General features: G+C 46.2%; 1 protein-coding gene across 7 annotated transcripts in view; it reads left to right on the top strand.

The window, feature by feature from the left end:
• The first annotated feature begins 19,994 nt into the window (after positions 1 to 19,994).
• Positions 19,995 to 23,792, top strand: part of vps13d (vacuolar protein sorting 13 homolog D) — an 82,645-nt gene continuing 78,847 nt past the window's right edge. For 3 of the 7 annotated variants that reach the window (XM_076081738.1, XM_076081737.1, XM_076081739.1), the window contains exons 1-3: positions 20,002 to 20,533; positions 20,779 to 20,972; positions 21,501 to 21,578. In XM_076081738.1, coding sequence (XP_075937853.1) covers positions 20,876 to 20,972; positions 21,501 to 21,578 — 175 coding nt within the window. In that variant the 5' untranslated portion in view covers positions 20,002 to 20,533; positions 20,779 to 20,875. Of the gene's footprint in view, positions 20,534 to 20,749; positions 20,973 to 21,500; positions 21,579 to 23,792 lie in introns of all 7 variants that reach the window. The other 4 variants (XM_076081735.1, XM_076081733.1, XM_076081734.1 and 1 more) reach the window with 4 other exon arrangements.

A 23,792-nucleotide genomic window follows, 5' to 3' on the forward strand; every position in this document is an offset into this window, starting at 1 on the left:
TGCTTCGGGAGACCCCTGGGCCAACCAGGCCTTGAAGGTCTCCTTCTTCAGCTTGACGGCTTCCCTCACCTCCGGTGTCCACCACCGGGTTCTCGGGTTGCCGCCACGACAGGCACCGATGATCTTCCGGCCACAGCTCCTAGCGGCCGCGTCCAGAATAGAGGCTTTGAACATGGTCCATTCGGATTCCATGTCCCCAACCTCCCTCGGGATGTGTGAGAAGTTCTTCCGGAGGTGGGAGTTAAAGACCTCCTGGACAGGGTCTTCCGCCAGACGTTCCCAGTTCACCTTCACTACACGTTTGGGCTTGCCGGGTCTTTCCAACCGGTTCCCCTGCCATCTGATCCAACTCACCACCAGGTGGTGATCAGTTAACAGCTCTGCTCCTCTCTTCACCCGAGTGTCCAAGACATACGGCCGCAAATCAAATGTTATACGATTACAAAGTCGATCATTGATCTCCGGCCTAAGGTGTTCTGGTACCAGGTACACTTATGAGCCACCTTATGTTCGAACATGGTGTTCGTTATGGCCAAACCATGGCATGCACAGAAGTCCAATAACAAAACACCATTCGGGTTCAGATCGGGCAAGCCGTTCCTCCCAATCACCCCCCACCAGGTTTCTCCGTCATTGCCCACGTGAGCGTTGACGTCCCCCAGGAGAACTATGGAGTCGGTAGGCGGCGCCCTTTCCAGGACCCCTCCCACCGACTCCAAGAAGGCCGGATACTCTGAACTGCTGTTTGGTGCATAAGCACAAACCACAGTCAGAGCCTTGCTCCCCGCAACCCGTAGGCGCATGGAGGCGACCCTCTCATTCTCCGGGGAGAACTCCAACACAGCGGCGCTCAGCCGGGGGCTCGTGAGTATCCCCACTCCCGGCCGGCGCCTCTCACCCTGGGCAACTCCGGAAAAGGACAAAGTCCAACCCCTCTCCAGGAGCTTGGTTCCAGAGCCAGCGCTGTGTGTGGAGGTGAGTCCAACTATATCTAGCTGGTACCGCTCCACCTCCTGCACCAGCTCTGGCTCTTTCCCCGCTAGCGAGGTGACGTTCCACGTCCCTAGAGCTAGTCTATGCTGCCGGCGATCGGCTTTTAAAGTCGTCATATACATATACATGAAATGTAACTTCTGCATTTAACCCATCCCTAGCTTATTGGGTGCTGAGAAGCGCCCGGGGAGCAGTTAGGGGTTCAGTGTCTTGCTCAGGGACACTTCGGCACAGGACTCGTAGCAGTGAAGGATCGAAACGCTGACCTTGCGTTTGCCGGACGACCCTCTCTACCCATCGAGCCACGGCCGCCCCATTAAGCCGAACAGGCGAAGGCATAGTCTGATCGACACGACTTTCCCCAGCCGGAAGAGGGATAGAAACTGAGTAAGGGACACTACTCTCGCCTCCAACAGCGTGACGCGATAAGAGAGTGAGTTTATTTTGAGACAAGTATTCTCTGGTGCATGCGCAACTGATCTGCCCGGGCAGCGAGTGGGCTGCACACATACTGCGGTGACGTCACTTCCCTTACCTGAAGGGAGCGGCCTACCCTCGAAGGAGCGTGAGCTCCCCCTGCGGGGATTAATGGGGCGATGACATGGTTTTGTTTTTTTTGCTACTGCAGCAAAGGAGCGTTTGCCCCGGGGTTTGGGGTTTTCTGACTGAGGCTACTAGCTAGTCTGCTGACCAGCTGCCTGTCTATACGGTCTGGCACCTCCCTGTCTCATTGCTGTGGCTGTAGCAGCAAACCCAGCCCTTGGTCCCTGTGGGGCGCGAGGGATGTGTCTCTGGGGTAAGCAGAGGTCAAAGGCTTCACCTTCTTCCTGAGGGTGCTGGTCTCTCTCATTTTTTCTCATCATCAAGAGCTGGACCAAACAGACCTTTGGCTGGGTCATATGCCGCATCCATAACCTCTGCCTTCTGAGCATCACCGAGGCCTGAGAGATTTAGCCACAGGGCTCTCTCACCTGAGACTGCCAGACCCATTACACGGCCGCAGCCTTGCACTGCACCCCGTGAGGAGCGTAGGATGAGATCGTTTACCACACAAATCTCATTCTATAGGGTCGGGTTAGGTACCCCCGAGTCCAGCTGCCCGCCCATCTGCTCTAGGATTTCTGCCTGATATGCAGATAGCAGAGTCATAGTATTGTGACCGAGCGTCTTGGGTTTGTGTATGAGGGCACTTATCAAATAGTAATCACTGGAGTCGGGAGACCAGACATCTTGTTCAGCCCACGGCTACTCTCTTTATTATTGTTTTTCCCTTCGGCCAGAGGCGGGAGTTGCCCCTCCGCTACGGCAACCCTCAAGGGACATATTATCTTCAACACCAGAACGACAAACATGAGACAGTCTGTTACAGTATTTAGAGAGCACACAGACTGTGCTGCGTATTTATACATTCTCTGGAAAACAGAGGCGGTGAGGCGATCTGTTTTACTTGGCAGAGAGACGTTTGAGGAAGCGGAGAGAGAGCGCCGGTTTAGGTGGAGGTGATAAGCCACTGAAGGCTCCACTGCTGGGGGTTCAGCAGGACCCAGTTCCTCCATCCCCTCGATTTCCAGCTTTGAGTAGCCCTTCGCGGGAAGCCTACTTTTAAATGGACTGGACCAGTATCTGCTCATTTCTTTCATACAAGCGGGCACTGCCGGCAGAAGTTGTTTTGATGGCGGCTGGGCTGGTGGGAGCCTCTTACCGTCATACAGGTCTCTCTCCCTCCCTGTAGCATCCTGGGCTGCCGGCCATAGTATACCCAATTTGGACGCGACCCGTTTGCATACCTCGTATAAGTCGCTGTCCATTGGGGGAACAGCGTCTAGGGCAGGGGTCTCAAACTCCCGGCCCGCGGGCCAAATCCGGCCCGCCACGTCATTTTATGTGGCCCGCGAATCCGCCAGCAAAATTCAAAAAAATAAATAAAAAAATAAAAATTTAAGTTAGACTTCATAATAAAAATATCCCCATAGTCGAAATTATGAGATAGAAGGTCGAAGTTATGAGATAGAAAGTCATAATTCTGAGATAGAAAGTCAAAATGATGAGATACTTAAACACACAGTCATAGAAGCAGCTCTTTGGCTGGTTACCCTACATGTGATATGGAAATGTATTGTGGGTACATTGAAGACTACTTTAAACGTGGCTTTAAAACACATGAAATACTTCACGTGGGATTGTGCAAACGCACCATTGAAAGGATTTTAAGCATTGAACAAAGTGATTGTAATAACTTGTGTTTGATATTTGTCTTTGCTATTTTCTTTAATATTTTGATCTTTGATAGAGTAATGTGGGTTTCTTAACCCTAAATTAAAAGGATTTAAGTTATAACAGAAATGTGCTTAAATATATTTTTACATTTATATAACTGCATGTACAATACTTTGACACTTGACTAAACAATAATCAAATGCAGAGACAGTTATTTACCAATATGTTAGGGAGTAGATACATTTACACAGTCTTACACTTACAACCGGCCCTTTGAGGGCGACCGTGATGCTGATGTGGCCCAGAGTGAAAATGAGTTTGAGACCCCTGGTCTAGGGGGTCTGGGCTGTTGGAGAGGAAATGTGGTCATCCTCCTCTTTCTCTATTTCGTCCATGTCAAGGAAGTCAGAGTTGGCATCGCCCTCTGCGTCCTCACAGCCCGGCTACACATCTTTGACTTTCCTGATAAAATATAATGAAAATACACTCAGTGATTGACAGCTGATTTTATTCAAACAAAATTAAGTAAAATTTAATAAATAACTGAAATTTGCTGAATTCAGCTCAATGTAATTCCAAACTGTACATAGTCATTTTTATTATGTAAAGGTGTCAGGATCCCTGTCAGACCAGACACCTCCCATGGCCACACAGCTGCAGCTACTTCAGCTAATCACCTCCTGCAGGCTGACACACCAGACTCAGGTCCCACTAATGATTCCCCTGGCACTATATAAACTCTGGTCCTGCAGTCTGGGGTTGTCAGGTCGTACCGTCTTTCACCCGCTTCAACTCCGTAGCATCTTCTGCCTCCGGTGTCTGTCAGTCCGGGAATCCCCCGTGCCCTCCTTTGTGTTTACGGACTACACACCGGCGCTCTGCCCTCTGTGGTGTTAACGGACTACACACCGCCGCACTGCCCTCCGTGGTGTTAACGGACTATACACCGCCGCTCTGCCCTCCGTGGTGTTAACGGACTACACACGCCGTCGATCTGCCTACTCTCTGGTGTCGAGCCACGGGACATCACGCCGTCGATCTGCCTACTCTCTGGTGTCGAGCCATGGGACATCACGCCTTCCTGTCTTTATTCAGGCTAAATAAAACTTGTTTATACCAACTTCTGTCTCCTGTGGTCTTGCTATTGGGTCCTAACCGTGAACTCTCGTGACAAAAGGTTACTATTATTTATTTACTAGATATGAATTAACACCAATCACAGTTTTTACAGTGGATGCTCTAAACCAGGGATATTCAATTAAAGTTCAACGAGGTCCAGTTAGAGAGAATTTCCTCATAAAAATGTCTGGAAAATCCCAATAATGACTAACTTGCGTAATGATGAGTCAGTGGCAGGCCGTCAGGGCCAGCAAAGCTTTCTCTGCTGGCCTAAACAGAATCACAAAGTTATATCTATTTTATAATTTAATAATTGTTCTTAAATACATTACATGTATTATAATTTATAAAAATATTTTTCCCATTATCTTATTTTCTCATTGCACAGCTCCTGTCTTCCTCAGTTGCTCTGCTTCCAGTGCAGCTTGTTTTAAGTAGAGCTTTTATCCAATCAGATTTCACCTCTGTGTCTCTAGGTAAACAGACAACTATTTATAATTGACAGTATACATGGTCCAATTTCAACAAAAACCTGCTTAAACAGACCTGAGGGGATGATGTCAGAGTTGCACATTGTAGTTTTTAGTTGATCAACAATTTTAGTGAGAGCTGGGAGGGAAACAGGCTTAAAATGGTCCAACACAGCAGAAGAAATGGGAGAGTTACTTGGATCAATGTAGTGGGATGCAACACCAGACCTAAGTTCTGAGATTTTGTCCTGGAAGAACCTAAGAAAGGTGTCTCACTGTGTCGGAGACATACTTAAACACGTCGGGATCGGGGGGTTGATAACAGAGTTAATGGTGTTGAAGAGAATTGTTTGCAATTAAGTCAGAGAAGTAGCTATTTCTAGCTAACTTAACTGCATTCTGGTAGTTAGTGAGTTCCTTAAGATTTCAAAGGAAACATGGAGCCTGTCTTTCTTCCATTTTCTCTCAGCCCTCATGCACTTTTGCCTGAGCACCCGAGTGGCTTCATTTAACCAGGGTTGAGGCTTCAGTTTGGGGCAGTATGACCGCAGGGGGGCGACACTATCAAGAATTGCAGAGCAGGTTGAGTTAAATTTTGTTAAAAAATCCTCTGGAGGAAAGTGCGATTGGGTAGTATCATCAGTTAAAAACAGTGGTGTGTCTCTAAAAGCATTTAAAAACCGTTGTGCAGTGCTGGAGGTGATAAAACGAGAGCAGCGAACAGGGACTGGTAGGGGAGTGTCTGAGCCAGCAGTAACCGCTTCAAAGATGACGGGCTTGTGGTCTGAGAACGTTGAATTAATGCAACTTGAAGTTTATTAAATCCGATCAAACTGCACCCAGCCTAATTCATATTATAGATTATAATACATAGGCTCACCTTATAAACTTAGTTTAGGAACATGGACGACGCCCGTAACGCTCATTTCCTCCGCACAAAGTATTTAAGCACAAAGAATCTGATCACTTCCTCTTCGGCTCTGCTTTCATGCGACGTACGACAGACGAGCAGAAGCTCTCTGACTCAGCTTCAACACGACGTACGACAGACAAACAAACAAACTTCGACTCAGCTTCAACACAACGTACGACAGACAAGCAGAAAGCTCTTCGACTCAGCTTCAACACGACGTACGACAGACAAACAAACAAACTTCGACTCACCTTCAACACGACGTACGATAGACAAACAAACTTCGACTCAGCTTCAACACGACGTACGATAGACAAACAAACAAACTTCGACTCAGCTTCAACACGACGTACGACAGACAAACAAACAAACTTCGACTCACCTTCAACACGACGTACGATAGACAAACAAACTTCGACTCAGCTTCAACACGACGTACGATAGACAAACAAACAAACTTCGACTCAGCTTCAACACGATGTACGACAGACGAGCAGAAGCTCTCTGACTCAGCTTCAACACAACATACGACAGACAAGCAGAAGCTCTTCGACTCAGCTTCAACACGACATACGACAGACAAACAAACAAACTTCGACTCAGCTTCAACACAACGTACGACAGACAAGGAGAAGCTCTTCGACTCAGCTTCAACACGACGTACGACAGACAAACAAACAAACTTCGACTTAGCTTTAACACAATGTACTACAGACAAACAAACAAACTTCGACTCAGCTTCAACACGATGTACGACAGACAAACAAACAAACTTCGACTCAGCTTCTACATGATGTACGACAGACGAGCAAAATCTTAAAACCGCTTACCTTGCACAAAGGCTCTTTCTCAACCCTTCCGGATGACCAGCCATATCCCAAAGTTCCGGAGCTCCCTCCTTCCCTCACCACGCTTCGTCGCCAGCAACCTCAGCTGCGTTTAACCATCCAGATGCCCCGTGGCTCTCGATAACCATTCTCCGTCAACTCCGTTCTCAGCCGCATGGCCGCCTGAATTCCCATCCCTCACTTCTTCCGCGATCTACGAAATGTATCCCATAGTCATAGCAGCCATTCTTTCGGGGCATGAATGGTCCATAAAAGACCATAGCCAGCTACTCAGACAATAGCGTCGTCGTAGACAATATTAATAAAGGACGGTCACTTTATGTAGATATACCGCTGTTCAAGTCCTCCACCATACGGGTTACAGAAGTGGAATCAACTTCTTCACAAAACCGTCCTCGGGGGCTCCGGGCCAGCCTCTACCCGCTCACACATCGCTATGCTACTCGAAGGTCTCCGTGAAGCTGAACCACGGCCTACGCCTAAACGTCTGCCCCTCACTTCGGACATCCTCACCCGCTGCATCCGTACACTCCGCTCAGGCTATCTGTCTCCCTTCATGGACAAAGTATTAATTAAAGTCCACATTCTTGCTGGCTTTCTTTGGCTTCCTACACTGCTCCGAGTTTACCACCTCAAACTCCAACCACCATCCGTCGCGACATGCCCCCGTACCCAACATCTCATCCATTCTCCCGACACCTCCCGTCACCTATCACCCCAAATGCAGCAAGACCAACCAATACGGTCCACTCCAGCCCATCTACCTTTCCGACTAGACTCATACCCAAATCCGTACGAACCCATCCGCGACTACTCAAGCCAAAGCTCAAGTTCAGCCAGCCAAATTTTCCGCAAGATCCCCCGTTTGTCACAGGCAAAGAGGCCACGCGGTCCCGGGTTCACCACCACTTTCGCCATATCTTAGCCAGATCCGGAATACCCCCGAGTCTACTCGGGCCATTCTTTCCGCATCGGCACCTCCTCCACCGCTTCAAGCCAAGGAATTCCCGACCACATTATTAAGATTCTTGGTCGTTTGTCTTCCCCCGCGTAGCTCTCTTACATCCGCTCCAATCTGAACGACATCAGAAATGCCCACTGGCATCCGACTTCTTGATCTTTTTGGGGACTTTGCATCACCAGAGCTTCCAAAAAGACCGCTCCCACTCTACAGTCTCCATTCCCCCAGTTCCCGCCAGCCATCGGACACCAATGGTCCCCCATCGCTCGCCCAACCTTCGTTCTACGACCTTCTCTACCCTCCTCGTATCTTCTTCCCTTCTCCCTTACATCCCTTCATCCCTCTACCCCTATTTTACATCCCCCTACCCCATCATCCCTCTACCCCTTCATCCCTCTACCCCTATCCCTACCCTACATACCTCTCCCTCGACCCCTTCCGCTTAATCTAACAATCATTCCATCACGCAATAAACCTCTCGAAACTCATATTGTTATTGCCGTGGTCCTTGATAGTGAAACATATTTCTCTACAAAATAGATAGTTTATTTTCCACATGGAACTATACATTCTGTCATTTCTTCTCGACTCTTCCCACTTTGAGTCACTCAGCAGTGATTTTCAGAGCTACCTGCACAAACAAACAGTTGGATTTAAACCTACATTTATTTTGAAAGTCTGTTATGTTACAAACATTGAAGCGCATTCACACACATTTGTTTTTTTGTCAATCTTTACAGGCTTACATTTATGATTGTATCCGAGCTGTGATGTGGCGACGGGCAACATACTGAAGCGTCGAAGGATCTAATGTTGACTCATAGATTGAAGGGCATGCAAAACATAGGGATGTGCAAAATTTGTCTTATTTATTGATCCATCACGATCATGGTCTTATCTCTGTTCAGTGTTTTAATTGTGTCTATACTATAGTTATGTTTACTTGGCTGTACCACAAATTGGTCCTTTGGGGACATTAAAGTTGTCTCTTTTTTCTGTTATTTTGTTTCTACGGCAAATTTTTGAAAAAGTAACAAAAAATTCATGAATGAGGCCCAGTGACATAGCAGAACCTCTTGAACTGTAGGTAAAATACAGCCCTCTGATGTTCAGAGAGTCCTCTGTTGACTGCAGCCTCAGCCACCTCACCTCCCCTCCTCTGAGTCCACTTCACTTAACATCACACAGAGCACCATGTCCAGGGGAGGCTGCCCTTCAAAGTCTTCGTCTTCTGCTTGATGGAGAAATTCTTCTTTATTTTCTTCATGCACATAGTGGCTAAATGATCTATTATCTTTCAAAGCATTGCACTGTATCCATTTCATAGAGTTCAGAATGTTTGTGGCACTCTTTGGCCTTTATTGGTGACAGAGGGGAGACAGTCAAATGTGGAAAGAAAGATGGAATGATTCTGTTCGTAATGAAACCAGGGATGCTGCAGCTTCACTTTCTAGGTAGGGCTGTGCCACATCCAATCAATTTCAGCAAACATCCCAGTATGATTTAATGCAAACAAATTAAGGTATCAAACAAGTATTACTACTTTACAGTTAAATATTTAACATTTATTCCAACACGAAAAAAAAGCATATATATATATATATATATACATATATATACACATATATACATATATACATATATATACACATATATATACACATATATATATACATATATATACATATATACATATATATATACATATATATACACATATATATACATATATACATACATATATACATATATACATATATATATATACACACACACACAAATATATTAGAACATGTTTGTTTATTGAGATGACCCTATGGACCTTGTTATAGGAGGTAAACATGAAGTGTAATTATGAATACTGATGTTAAATTAAGCTATGATGAGTTTTCTGTCACGGGCTGTGAGTGTGGACCCAAATGCAGGCACGGACCAGGGATTATAGGTGAAAGGTTTATTTACAGGAAACCAAGGGGGGGGGGGAATGACCAGAGCACCGCGGGAAAGTCCAGGGAGGGTGAGGGTGGAATCCAGGCAGGAGGAGGTAGGGCAGGGCAGGCAGACTGGGGAACCGGGAGGATGGAAAAACTGCAGGAACAGAGAGACAGGGTTAAAGCGCTGAAACAACACTTGAGGAAAACTCTGAATTAACTTCAAACAGAGCGGCCAAGAACTACTAGCTACCACGTGAGCTGTAAACAACGATCTGGCGAAGAGTGGATGAAGAACCGAGGTAGATATACTGTTGGGTTGATGGGTTGATGGAGTGCAGCTGGTTTGACTGGGCAGGGAGGAGACCAGGTCGAAGCCCTGCCCATAAGATACACACACGGGACAAGCAGGAGGCACGGCCTGGCCGTGACAGTACCTCCCCCTCAACGAGAGCCTCCAGGCGATCCGCCAGGCCTGCCAGGGTGATCCCTACGGAAGTCCGTAGGGATAATCCTCAACGAATCCTCAACGAAGCAGGTAACTTGAGCAGGTAACTTGAGTTTCATGGCTGAAGGGTTAATAATAGAGTCTATCTCAAAGGGCCCAATGTAACGGGGCGTAAGCTTCTTAGAAGAAGTCTGTAATGGAATATCCCTTGAAGATAACCAAACCTTCTGACCTGGCAGGTATCTTGGTGCCAGGGTCCGATGCCGGTCTGCAATGCGCTGGTTGCGTTGCGCTGGTTGCGTTCCGCTGATCGTAGCAAAGCCAAGCGTGCCTCCTTCCACACCCTGCGACAACGGCGAAGATGGGCCTGGACTGAGGGTACTGCAACCTCCTCCTCGTTGACTGGGAACAGAGGTGGCTGATACCCTAAGGAACATTCAAACGGCGATAACCCTGTAGCAGCACTTGACAAAGAGTTATGGGCATATTCTACCCAGGGAAGATGCTCACACCAGGACGAGGGATTCCGGGCTGTGACACACCGCAGCGTCGCTCCGAGGTCTTGGTTGGCCCGCTCCGCCTGTCCATTAGTTTGGGGATGATAACCGGACGAGAGACTGACAGTTGCCCCAATAGCCTTACAGAAAGCCCTCCATACCTGGGATGTAAATTGTGGTCCACGATCAGATACGATGTCAGATGGGATCCCATGGAGCCGGACAACATTGTGAACTAAGAGGCTGGCAGTCTCCGCGGCTGTTGGAAGTTTAGGCAGGGGCACAAAATGTACAGTCTTAGAAAATCTGTCAACGATAGTGAGGATGGTCGGTTTACCCTGAGACGGTGGAAGTCCAGTGACAAAGTCAAGGCCAATGTGGCTCCAAGGACACCGTGGGACAGGAAGGGGGCGAAGTAGTCCGGTGGAAGGCTGGTGAGAGGACTTACTGCGAGCACACACCACGCAAGCCCGTACGAAGGCGCGTTTGTCCGACTCCATGGATGACCACCAGAATCGCCGCCTTAGGAGAGATAACGTGCGATTAATACCAGGATGACAGGCGAACCGTGAGGTGTGTACCCACTGGAGAACCTGTGAGCGGACTGGCTCTGGCACGAACAGACAGTTCCGAGGCCCCCCACCAGGATCCGGCATGGTTTTCTGGGCCTCTCTAACCAGGGACTCAATCTCCCAACTCACTGCTGCCACAATGCATGATGAAGGGAGTATGGACTCTGGGTCGGGGGGGTGGTGGTCAGACATGAATGCCCTGGAAAGGGCATCGGGTTTAAGGTTCTTGGAACCGGGTCGGTAGGTGAGCGTGAAGTCGAATCTACCGAAGAACAACGCCCACCGGGCTTGGCGGGAATTGAGGCGCTTGGCAGTCTGGATATAGGCCAGGTTCTTGTGATCTGTCCACACAATGAATGGTTGTTCCGTTCCCTCCAGCCAGTGTCTCCACTCCTCCAGGGCAAGTTTCACTGCCAACAGTTCCCGGTTGCCAACATCATAATTCCACTCCGCGGGGGACAAACGGCGGGAGAGGAAGGCACAAGGATGGAGCTTCTTATCTGCAGCCGAGCGCTGGGACAAGACGGCCCCCACTCCCGAGTCCGAAGCGTCTACCTCCACGATGAATTGATGTGTGGCATCTGGATGAACGAGGACAGGCGCCGTAGTAGAGTCTCTTCAGTTCAGCAAAAGCGGCATCTGCTGCGGAGGTCCAAGAGAAGGGGTTTCTGGGAGACGTGAGCTGGGTCAGAGGTGCCGCCACTCTGCTGTAGTCGCGGATAAACCTCCTCTAAAAATTGGCAAACCCCAGGAACCGCTGGAGCTGCTTGAGGGAAGTGGGTCTGGGCCACTCTGCCACTGCCTGAGTCTTCCTTGGGTCCATCCTCACCTGCCCGCTCTCGATGATGTACCCCAGGAACTCCACCGAAGCCACGTGAAAGTCACACTTCTCCGCTTTAACATAGAGCTTGTTCTCCAGTAGCCGCTGGAGAACCTGTCTCACGTGCCGAATGTGTTCCTCAGTGTTCCGGGAGAAGATTAAGATGTCATCTATATAAACAAAAACAGATCGGTTTAGGAAATCACGAAGGACATCATTAACAAGAGCCTGGAAAACTGCAGGGGCATTAGTCAGCCCAAAAGGCATGACCAGGTTCTCAAAGTGACCCAGGGGGGTCCGGAAAGCAGTCTTCCACTCATCTCCCTCCTTGATACGGACCAGGTGATATGCATTTCGGAGGTCGAGTTTTGAGAAGATGGTGGCTCCCTGTAGTGGTTCGAAAGCTGAATTTATAAGGGGAAGAGGATACTTGTTTTTAACTGTTATGTTATTCAACCCCCGGTAGTCAATACAGGGACGGAGGGTACGGTCCTTCTTGGACACAAAGAAAAACCCAGCACCAACCGGGGAGGATGATGGCCTAATTATACCTGCTGCTAGAGAGTCTCGTATGCAAGTCTCCATGGACTCCCGCTCAGGGCGAGACAGGTTGTACAACCGACTAGCGGGTAAAGGAGCACCAGGCAGCAGGTCAATGGGACAATCATAGGGTCGGTGCGGGGGTAGAGAGAGAGAGCCTGCTTCTTGCAGAAAGCCTCCTTTAGATCCTGATACATCGAGGGAACAGCTGACAGATCCAGGGGTTCGGTGGCAAGCGCGGGGGCCTCGCCTTCTGTTGGAGCTCGGGCAGATCTCAGGCATGAGGAATGACAAAAAGAGCTCCAGCTCTGAACCCTACTCTTCGACCAATCAATCTGGGGATTGTGGAGCCTTAACCAGGTCTGACCGAGAACCAAGGGGGTGTGAGGGGAGGATATGATATGGAGCTGAATGAACTCGTGGTGATTACCCGACAACACCAGGTGCAGTGGTTCCATGACATGGCTAACATGAGCGAGAAGCCTCCCGTTTAGAGCGTAGGCCCGGAGGGGAGTGTTTAGTGGCTGGATGGAGATTCCGGCTTGGGAAACCAGGCCTGAGTCGATGAAGCTCTCATCCGCTCCTGAATCCACTAAAGCACGTAGGGGAAGGGATTGTTGGTTCCACATGAGGGTAGCCTCAAGCTGCATTCTGGTCTGTGAGACTGAAGAGGGAGTAGTTTGGCTCACCAGTATCCCCACCTCTACTGACGAGCCTCCTCTTTTGGCTGCTGGGGGCAGGAGACCAGGAAATGACCAGCCTGGCCACAATAAATGCACACTCCTGCTCTGATCCTGCGGAGGCGCTCCTCTGCAGAAAGGCGTGCTCTACCCAGCTGCATGGGTTCCTCTGCTGGAGAGCAGGGAACAGGGACAGCAGGAAGGGCCTGGAAACTCGAAGCTGGCCCATGGCTGGTTCTCACGGGAGGGGGAGGGGAAGAGGCTGAGTAAGGGAATGGCATACTAAGAGGGCAGCTAGGTCTCTCTCTCCTAATCTCACGGAAGCGACTCTCTAGTCTGATGGCAAGGGCAATTAGGGCATCAAGACTATCCGAGTCATCCCTAATTACTAATTCCTCTCTCACAGGGCTATTAAGCCCTCTGAGAAAGACCCCCTGGAGAGATATGTCGCTCCACCCTGAACCCTGTGTAATAGTCCTAAAGTCTATGGAAAACTCTGCTACACTACGAGAGCCCTGACGTAGGGAAAGTAGGCGTGAAGAAACGTCCTTACCGCTAATGGGGTGATCAAAAACCCTACGCATCTCATCAGAAAAGCTCTGGTAGGAGGAGTTAGCCGACGACTGACTGTCCCATACACTGGTAGCCCAGGCTAGTGCCCTCCCGTTAAGTGACCCCATAACAAAAGCAACCTTCGCTCTCTCTGATACATACCTAGAGGGTTGCTGATCAAACACTAAGGAGCACTGCATTAAAAAGGACTTGCATGTGCCCAGTTCACCAGTGTAGCGTTCTGGCGCAGGGACGTGTGGCTCCCGGGGGCAGAAGGCGAGCTGGATGGGGGTTTGAGAAGGAACTGGGGGAGCTGCAGCAGCTTCCGGGGCAGGAGGGGAAAGCAGTGTGGAAACCCGCTCGAGGTGATGTCCAATCTGACTCACGTCAGTGGAAAGGGAACGGAGTGACTCCACCACGGTCCGGAGAAGTTGGTCATGCTGACCCACGAGAGCACCTTGTGAGGCGAGAGCCTGACGGAGGGAATCGGAGTCTGCTGGGTCCATGCTGGCCAGATCGTTCTGTCACGGGCTGTGAGTGTAGACCCAAATGCAGGCACGGACCAGGGATTATAGGTGAAAGGTTTATTTACAGGAAACCAAGGGGGGGGGGGGGAATGACCAGAGCACCGCGGGAAAGTCCAGGGAGGGTGAGGGTGGAATCCAGGCAGGAGGAGGTAGGGCAGGGCAGGCAGACTGGGGAACCGGGAGGATGGAAAAACTGCAGGAACAGAGAGACAGGGTTAAAGCGCTGAAACAACACTTGAGGAAAACTCTGAATTAACTTCAAACAGAGCGGCCAAGAACTACTAGCTACCACGTGAGCTGTAAACAACGATCTGGCGAAGAGTGGATGAAGAACCGAGGTAGATATACTGTTGGGTTGATGGGTTGATGGAGTGCAGCTGGTTTGACTGGGCAGGTGAGGTGAGTTGTAATTAGGAAGCCGGGAGGAGACCAGGTCGAAGCCCTGCCCATAAGATACACACACGGGACAAGCAGGAGGCACGGCCTGGCCGTGACATTTTCACTGTTAATTTACCATCTCAATTAAATGTTGATGCCTCCATGACCAAGTTAAGCAGATGAGACTGAGGACAACTATGTAGAAGAAAAGATGTTCACTTTGCCTAATATGTAGCTTGACAGAGTTCTCCATGTGTGTCCTGGTGTTCTCATGTTTCCTTACCTCCTCATCCCTCACTCCCTAACTGTCATCCTGGATCTGTCCCCGTTGTTTTAAAAAGCTAAATAAGTTATTAGCATGACGTCATCCAGCTAGCCAAACCTGTCTGGTGTACAGCTACTAGAGAAGCTTCGCATGTACTGCTTCCCTTTCCCACTAGTCTGCTGTCTGATTGTGGGGTCAGGCTGATCTGGGATCAGCTCTTTAACTGCAGTTTCTCCACCAAAGTTCTCCTCTCAAACGGGTCTTGGAGGAGTAGTGCTCGCGCTCGCCTTATCTAGAGACTAGTCCTGAGAAGGACACACAGCTTAACAATTTCGCCTCATGCTGAATGTATTTGAGGACACTGATTGGCTAAATTGTATGTCATACCTTCATTACTTTAATCAGCAATTGGCTAAACTGCTTCATAGACCCGCCTCCTGTGGCCGATTTTTCCAGAGCCCCCAGCGCTGCTGAGACATGCAGACAGGTGGAGAGGATGTGCAGGAAAAGCATATATTTTGCGCAGATATCATATTTCACACCAGTGGTGGGCCGTCAGGGCCAGCTAAGCCTTCTCTGCTGGCCTAAACAGAATCACAAAGTTATAGTTATTTTATAATTTAATAATTTTTCACAAATACACTACATGTATTATAATTTTTCCCCCATTAGCTTATTTTCTCATTGCACAGCTCCTGTCTTCCTCTGTTGCTCTGCTTCCAGCACATCTTGTTTTAAGGAGAGCTTTTATCCAATCAGATTCAGCCCCTATGTCTCTATGTAAGGAGAGAGGCCCGAGGCCATCTAGGTAGACTTTGCAGATTAAAGTATATGGGGACGATATTGTTGATTGTCAGTCTTCAACCAATCAGATCTTTAATTTGACATGGTGGGCGTATTCTTTGACGTACCCAGGTAGCCTGCTAAGTACATCTGCATTAACGTGCGCCGTGATTGGTCAGTGTGCCATCGTGACTTTTGTCAAACAGAAAGCTAGCTAGCAGATGTTAGTGTTTAGTAAGAGTTCAGGTTGAAACGTATGCAAGAGAAGTTATGACATTTTTTGCATTTTGCTTGCTGTAGATTCTTATTTTTTTTACCTAGCTTTGTTTTTTTAACACTCAATGGCTGACTCAGCCAGGAAAAGGATTTGTATGAACGGTGTTCCTGGCTGACAGCGTCGCACATTTTATGGCTGGGAATGTGTTTCATTTTAACTAAGCGTCTTGGTGTTTGGAGCTATGCTATGCTAACCTGAGGACGCCATAGCACTGCAGGACACTACGGTGCTTTTGAATATTTTTGGAGAGACTTGAGTGGATCTACAGATCAACGTACACGTTCGCAGGGAAACGGCGCTCCACAACCGCGGTCCGCGGGCCGGACCGGACCGGCGAAATACAACTGGGGAGGCTCAACTGTCACTGGCGTCCATAAATCGAGAAGGACTTCTTACTGGAACTGAAACGATGTACTGGGATTAAGTTCTTTGTCAACAAAGAAAGGAGGATGGACTTTGTCTTTAAGTGAACAGCATTCGGTAAGTGACAAACTGCGTTTGTTTGTTTACATCTGCAGTAACGTTACTACTGTTCATTTGTCTATCGTGTCGTTTTTATGAATAATATTTGAATGGCTCGTGCTCTTGTGTGGTGGAATGCGTGGATCCGCTGCAGTTCTGCTGGATTAATGTGTCATGCTTTGTTGTCATATGAATATATGTGACTGGTTCTTATGACTTTGTGGTTGTCATTGTGTTAATTGGGTTGACTTTGACTATGCATTGTCCGTTAATGAGGTTATTAGGAGGTAATTCAACTGTAGTAGGACAGCACACAAGGCCCAGGTATAAAATGCACGGCCCGCCACTGTTTTACACATATTACTGGGTGCATTCTATATTTCAAAAACACAAATATTGACAATTTGTATAATTTCTAATTATTATTATTCTATATTAGTGCTGGACAAGTTAACACGTTAATATCGCGTTAACACATTCATTAATTAACGCAGACAATTATTTTATCGTGTGGTAATGCAGTTTTTTAATTTTTTATTATTAAGCCATTTTTAACACAAGAACCGGGCAGCGAGCGGTGAACAGCTGTGTTTGCGTGGCGTCTCTCCCTTCTCTTCCTGCTGCTGCTGTCCCCCCCCCTTCACTCCGTCACCGTGGGTCCCTCTTGTCTCACACACACACACACACACACGCGCGCGCGCGTGCGATCGTCTCGTTACAGGATCAAACGTGACAATATCAAAATACATATTGTCGTGTTTTTAAATGAACATATAAGCACGAGAGAACAAACTGCTCTTAACTGCAACTCTTTATTAGCATAACTTCCTCATGCAGGTTACTGCCATGGTACAGGCTGCCTCCAGGTTCCCTTGCTTCACTTACATTCCCCTGGGTCCTAAGTCCCTCCTTGTACAGCTTCTTATCACCCTCTATGTACCAACGTACATTTATAACAAATACCACACATATTACGGTAATCCAGTGGTGGGCCGAGAGTGCTCTCCTCTCTTCTCTGACTGCAGCTGGGACTGCTGCGCCAGGCTGCTGTGAGAGTACCCGCCTGTGACTGCTTTGGGGCGGCTCATGGCAGCACCCGCTGCTCGTTCATGACAGTGCAGACAGTGTTGCCAACTTGGTGACTTTCTCGCTAAATCTGGCGACTTTCCAAACCCTCATGGCGACTTTTTTTGTCAAAAGCTACTAGCGACAAATCTAGCTACTTTTTCTGGTGTTGTTGGAGACTTTTCTGGTGTTTTGACTCTGACGTGAAAGCACATACCGTTCGGCACGCAGGAGCTGCCGTGAGCCCCTCCGCCGCCTCAAAGCACTCACAGGCAGTTAGTCTCACAGTAGCCCCTCGCACAGCAGTCCCAGCTGCAGAAAGAGGAGACCCACACTCTCTGTGTCCAGACTGCAAATGACTGCGCAAAGCCGCCGCTGTTCCCGGCTCTCTCCTACAGCGCTCATTACAATTATGCAAACTAGGCGATGACGTCATTTAGCGACTTCTAGCGACTTTTAGGACAGCCAATAGCTACTTTCCTTACTGAGGAGTTGGCAACACTGAGTGCAGAACGTACGTGCTTTCACGTCAGAGTCAAAACACCAGAAAAGTCTCCAACAACATCAGAACAAGTCGCTAGATTTGTCGCTAGTAGCTTTTGACAAAAAAAGTCGCCATGAGGGTTTGAAAAGTCGCCAGATTTAGCAAGAAAGTCGCCAAATTGGAATACTGGCACCGGATAAATATGTCCCCAGAGCAACATTGGACGTAACAATGGTTCCTATCACATATAAAACCAAACAAAAATCCATCTTCATAAAAACAAGTTGTACAAATAATAATATATAAACGAGCATATTAAACCTACTGCAGATGTAAAAACAAACGCATTTAACTTACCAGAGCTGCTGTTCACTATTTAAAGACAAAGTGCATCCTCCTTTCTTTGTTAACAAAGAGTTTAATCTCACGGTTAAATCCCAACTCACAAACCCGTTTCTTCTCCTCCTTCAGCCATTGAGTGTTAAAAAAAACAAAGCTAGATAAAAAAAATAATAATCTACACCAAGCAAAATGCAAACAATGTCATAATTTCTTCCATATCTTTCAATTTGAACTCTCACTACTCTGACTAAGCTCTGCCAGCTTCTTTAATTTTCGTTTTACAATAGTCACGTGCTCGCCCACTGACCAATCACAGCACACGCTGCACCTCACTGCAGAGCTGCACCTGGAAACTGAGCTGCATGTAATGATGACGTACTTGTAGGCCAGCTAGCAGGCTCTGACACGTCAAAGAATACGCCCAACATGTCAAACTAAAGATCTGATTGGTTGAACACTATGACAATCAACAATATTGTCCCCATTCACTTAAAGTGCAAAGGGATTCACTTGTGAGTCTGCAGGCCTCTGGCCTCTCTTCTTACCAAGAGACACAGAGGTGAGATCTGATTTGATAAAAGCTCTACTTAAAACAAGCTGCACTGGAAGCAGAGCAACTGAGGAAGACAGTAGCTGTGCAATGAGAAAATAAGATAATGGGAAAAATATTTTTATAAATTATAATACATGTAGTGTATTTAAGATAAATTATTAAATTATAAAATAGATATAACTTTGTGATTCTGTTTTGGCCAGCAGAGAAGGCTTTGCTGGCCCTGACGGCCCACCACTGCAGTAATCAGCGTTTCATGTGTCTGACCAAAATACCAAAAAAAATAACCTGATTTATTATAAATCAGGTTATAAATATTATTGCACTTTTGTTCATATAGCAGTACTTTAAAATAAAAGTGCGCAATACACTACTTTTGAATTAAAAAATCATGCGATTAATCGCGATTAAAAATTGTAATCGTTGCCCAGCACTATTATATATATTTTTTGGCTAAAAGGGGGGCGGTGCCCTCTATTGACCAGCCGCCACTGCCATCGGTACACTCCACCCCAGGCGTCCTAAATACTGCTGCTCAGCAAACAGGGGAAATACCAAAAGGTTATTTCTTATTTTAGCTAATTTCTGCAGACCTGCAGAGAAACCTTTCAGACATAAGGAACACAAGTATCCAGACATCCTCATCTACCCTATTATTTTATATAACTGCACCTTGTATTGGGGTCATATTGATAATCAGCCCAATTGTAATGGAGTGGAGGCAGAAATCCCAGAGATAGATAGGCCATCTGAAAAAAGACAAAATTAAACTTCTAAGTATTTTGAACGTTGGTTATTTTTACATTTGACAGATGCTGTAAGCTGCTGAATTCTCGTTCCAGCGGGTCTCGGTACAACAGCGCCCCCCTGCGAAGGAAACGACAACATGTGGGGTTTGCGGTCTCAGTCTTATGTTCTTGTCTGGCCGTGGACCACATTTAGATCATTCAGATAACTTCCCAGTGGAAACTACTGTTCCAACTAATGTTAAAGACGTCAGGGATATATGCTCACCACTACCAGCTAGAAACAAACGTTGTTTAAGCGTCGGATCACTATCTCAAAAATACTACGAAATCCTAGTTAATGTTTTGTAAATAACCTTTACTTGGGTAATTGCATTAAATTGCAATGTTTTCATCTAACGTTAGCTCAGTTAATTAAACCAGAGAATACAATATTTGTTAAAAGTTAAGCATATAACGGTAAAATTGGCAGTTTAAGACAAAAGTGCCTATTTTTCCCGGTTTGATTCAACGCCACATGAGAAGAACGGTTTGTTTTGGTCACATGACAGGAAGTATGTGTCGGACGTTCAGCGCTATTAAGAAGTGTCTATTTACAATGCAGCGACACACAGCTCTGAAGTCTCGAAATACAACAATTACCCATCACTTCTTGAAGGATTAAGTCTGTTTTCAATGAAAACTCACGAGGTTGGTTTCGTCCTTGAGTCCTTTTTACCGCCAGCTGTCTCTTTTTGGTTGTGAGTAACGCTACTCAACCGTCGCAAGCTAGCTAGTTTGAGCTAAGTGGCTAGCTAAGTAAGATCACAACCTTGCCCTGTCCGTCACCACAACAACGCTGAGTTGTGTGTTGTGTGCTAATGGTGCTTCTTAATACATCCGTTGTCATTGTTTATGTTAGTGAATGTCGGACCACTGCTTGGCAGTCCTCGGGGTGAAGTTGATGTAACTAACGCCAACTGTTCCTGTAAAGTCCTGTCCTCAGAGGGTTTGACAGGACATGGTCACCTATTGACAACGGCGTCTGGCTGGCATGGACTCAGGAAAGCTGGGTGGATGAAGAGCTAACGGCTAACTGTCGTCTTAGACGGTGAGTTAGCGACACTGCTGTTTGTATGTTACGATGCTGCTTTGATGCTAACTTTACTGAAGTTTAAGTTACTGTCACTCTGCCAACGCCGGATAAGAGAGGGCAGTCACTGGTAAGCCATCGGCTTTGATTAGACACCGTCACTCCTTTAGTTCATCCTGTAACTAACTGTAATGCTGCCATTGATGAGATTATAAAACCACTATATCTCTACAGATTAATAAGACTTGTCCTGCGTTTGTCAGACATTGAACACCTCCCCTGTGAGGGCTTCAAACCAGACGGTCGTCAGAATTTCCTCCCACACCTTGGAGTAGCTCTTATCAGCCCTGAGCCACCAGGATGTTGGAGGGCCTTGTTGCCTGGGTGCTTAACACATACTTGGGAAAATATGTCAGCAACCTGAACACAGACCAGCTCTCCATCGCCCTGCTGAAAGGTAAATGCACGCATCCATCTTTCTGGTCACTGGTTTTACACATAACATTTTCCTTCTTCCTGCACTGCAAAAATCAGTTTGCATAGACTCAACACTTTGGTTGAGTAATCAATCAAAGTGAAAAGGATTTCTGCTGAACTATATTATTTCATCCACCCCATTTCTATCAATAAGGGAAGGCTGAATAACACAAGCACCTCTCTGAACATCACAGTACAGTACAACAGCACCACCAAAATGACCATACAGTGGAATCAAAGCCTCTCTAAAACAGTTTCCTGAACATTATAATCGTGATGAAGGGAGGATTCATTGAAGCCAGGTGTACCTAATAAACTGGCCACTAAGTGTCTGTTATTTCAGAAACTCTTTTAAATCATTTAAAACCAGTAGAACATTGGAACAATCATTTGCTCACTGTTATAAACAATTGTAATGGGTTTAATTGAAATGATCAACAGCTGTTGGGAAAGTGAGTCAGTCCAAACTTGGCAAAGACGTGTTTGTCTGTTTCCTGTCGGTCCTTAGGTGCAGTGGAGCTGGAGAACCTCCCTCTGAGGAAAGATGCCCTCCGAGAGTTTGACCTGCCGTTTGAAGTTAAAGCAGGTGAGACACACTGACTGATGACCTCACAAAGTTTTAACACAACTAACCTATAAACTATAACCAAAGTTGGGACTTCTCTTAAAGGCAAAGGCTGCACATTTCCTGTATGGGTGTGTCTGAGCTGCTCTCATCAACTCTCTGTGATTGGTCCATGTGTTTCCCTCAGAGTACTGTGCAGGAGTTACGGTGTTTTTTGGAAGTTGATGGATTTTAGTGATGAACTGAAACTTTACTAATCTGAAATAACATGATATCTAATCAGGACTCAGCAATAGGGATTGCCAGTGGAAAGTAAAATGCCATGTCGGGCTAGTAACTTGACAGATTGGGCAAGTGATAATAAGAATTCAACAGGAGCTGATGATGAAGGTAGCTAAGGAGTGAGCCATCATGTTTCCTTCTCATCTCTGTTGAGTGTTGCACATGCAGTGCAGAGGGGCACACTCACATGCACTAAAAGCCAGCCCGGCTATGTCAACAAAGCACAGAGAAGCTCTGATAACACACACACACAAAGAATTACTTCTGACTGATGTCATCAGTCATCACCTTTAACGTTGAGCCCTGTATCTTTAATAGGGGCCATGATGTCAATAGTCAAATAGACATCACACACAGGTCATTGTTTTAACTAGCCCCACTTTTTCAGTCAGCTACTATGTTTTGATTTTGTTGGTATAGTTGATCTCGACCCAGCAGCTTGTTTCATTTGAACTTCTTTGCACAGTTCACACATTTCCTGTGTACATTGTGCTTGGAAATAGAAGATGGACAAAATGTTTGGTGAGTAAAGCACAGTATGTTGGAGAAGAACATATTTTGACAGATTAATCGCAACAGTGTCTTAAAGGAAATGTCTTAAAAAGTCAGCTCACCTAATTCACTAAAATCCTACAGATTAGTAACAAATGCCAACAAGCCAACATGAAGAATGCTAGAAAGGTATTGTTCCACCACAAGCTTCTACTGGTTTTTCTCTGTTGACTTGTAGCTGAAACATCTCAAAGAGCCCGTCAGCAAGTTCTGTCTATTGTAACAAACTGAATCAGGATTTTCCTGTCTGGTGACGTGTGCTCTAAAGTAAGGACGAAGGAGCAGCTATGTTTCTGTGAGAACGCTGTTGTCTTTCAGGTTGCAAATGGTATGGTTCCAAAAATCTTGGCACAAATCCAGTCCCTAAAACCCTCTGACTCCACGATGCACTGAACTGTGCTTGTAGTCACACCAACAGCTGAATGAAGCACCTTTCTTTAAGTGTTTGTATAAATACAAAGGTCAGCTTCAGGACAAACTTGCCCCTCTCCGGCAAGGAAACTATAAATATATATCAGAATCAGAAATACTCTATTGATCCCCAGGGGTATGGGTTGCTTCTCGAGTAGAAATATATAGCATAGAGCAAATATAAATAGTATTTAAAATATGTGCATTATACTACAATGTAACAACAATACATATTGAAAATATAAGTTAATATGTAAACAATGTATAATATAATATATAACAAATGATAATGCTGAAAAATTAGATCTATGATTCAGTGTGTGAAAATGTATATCGTATAAATAGTATAAACAAATAAGAATATTCGTTTAAATGACCACTATAAATAAATACAGTTTTAATGCCAGAGTAAAGCAGAATATTACACATTTGGATTATTGCACTAAGTGATTGTTCAGTCAGTATTGCTCAGTTGATGATGTATGTTATGGGGTTACAACTGCTGATATCAATAAAAGAAATCAATAAATATATGTTGTATATTTATTAGTGCTGGGCAAGTTAACGCGTTAATTTCGCGTTAACGCATTCATTAATTAACGCCGACAATTATTTTATCGCGCGTTAACGCATTTTTTAAATTTTTTAAATTTATTATAATTCTTTTTTTTTTAATTTTATTTAAAAAAAATAATAAATTGTATTGAAAGACAAGAGACAATACATATACATAACAACAAGAGGATGACAAGAACAGTGGGATAAAAGCCAGCAAACATCCTATAGTCAGTTGTGTGTGTGTGAACGTGTGTGTGTGTGTGTGTGTGTGTATGCCCTTGAGCCTTTGAGATGGGAAAAAAAATATTAATAATTAAAAAACAACAAAAAAAAACAGGTAAGTATTTTTAATTTATTATTATTGTAACAGACTGTCTCATGTTTATCGTTTTGTATTGGAGATGATATGTCCCTTCAGGGTTGCCGTAGAGA

Source organism: Anarhichas minor, unplaced genomic scaffold (assembly GCF_050575085.1).
Source record: "Anarhichas minor isolate MPS153535 unplaced genomic scaffold, ASM5057508v1 ptg000086l, whole genome shotgun sequence".
Classification (NCBI taxonomy): Eukaryota; Metazoa; Chordata; class Actinopteri; order Perciformes; family Anarhichadidae; genus Anarhichas; species Anarhichas minor.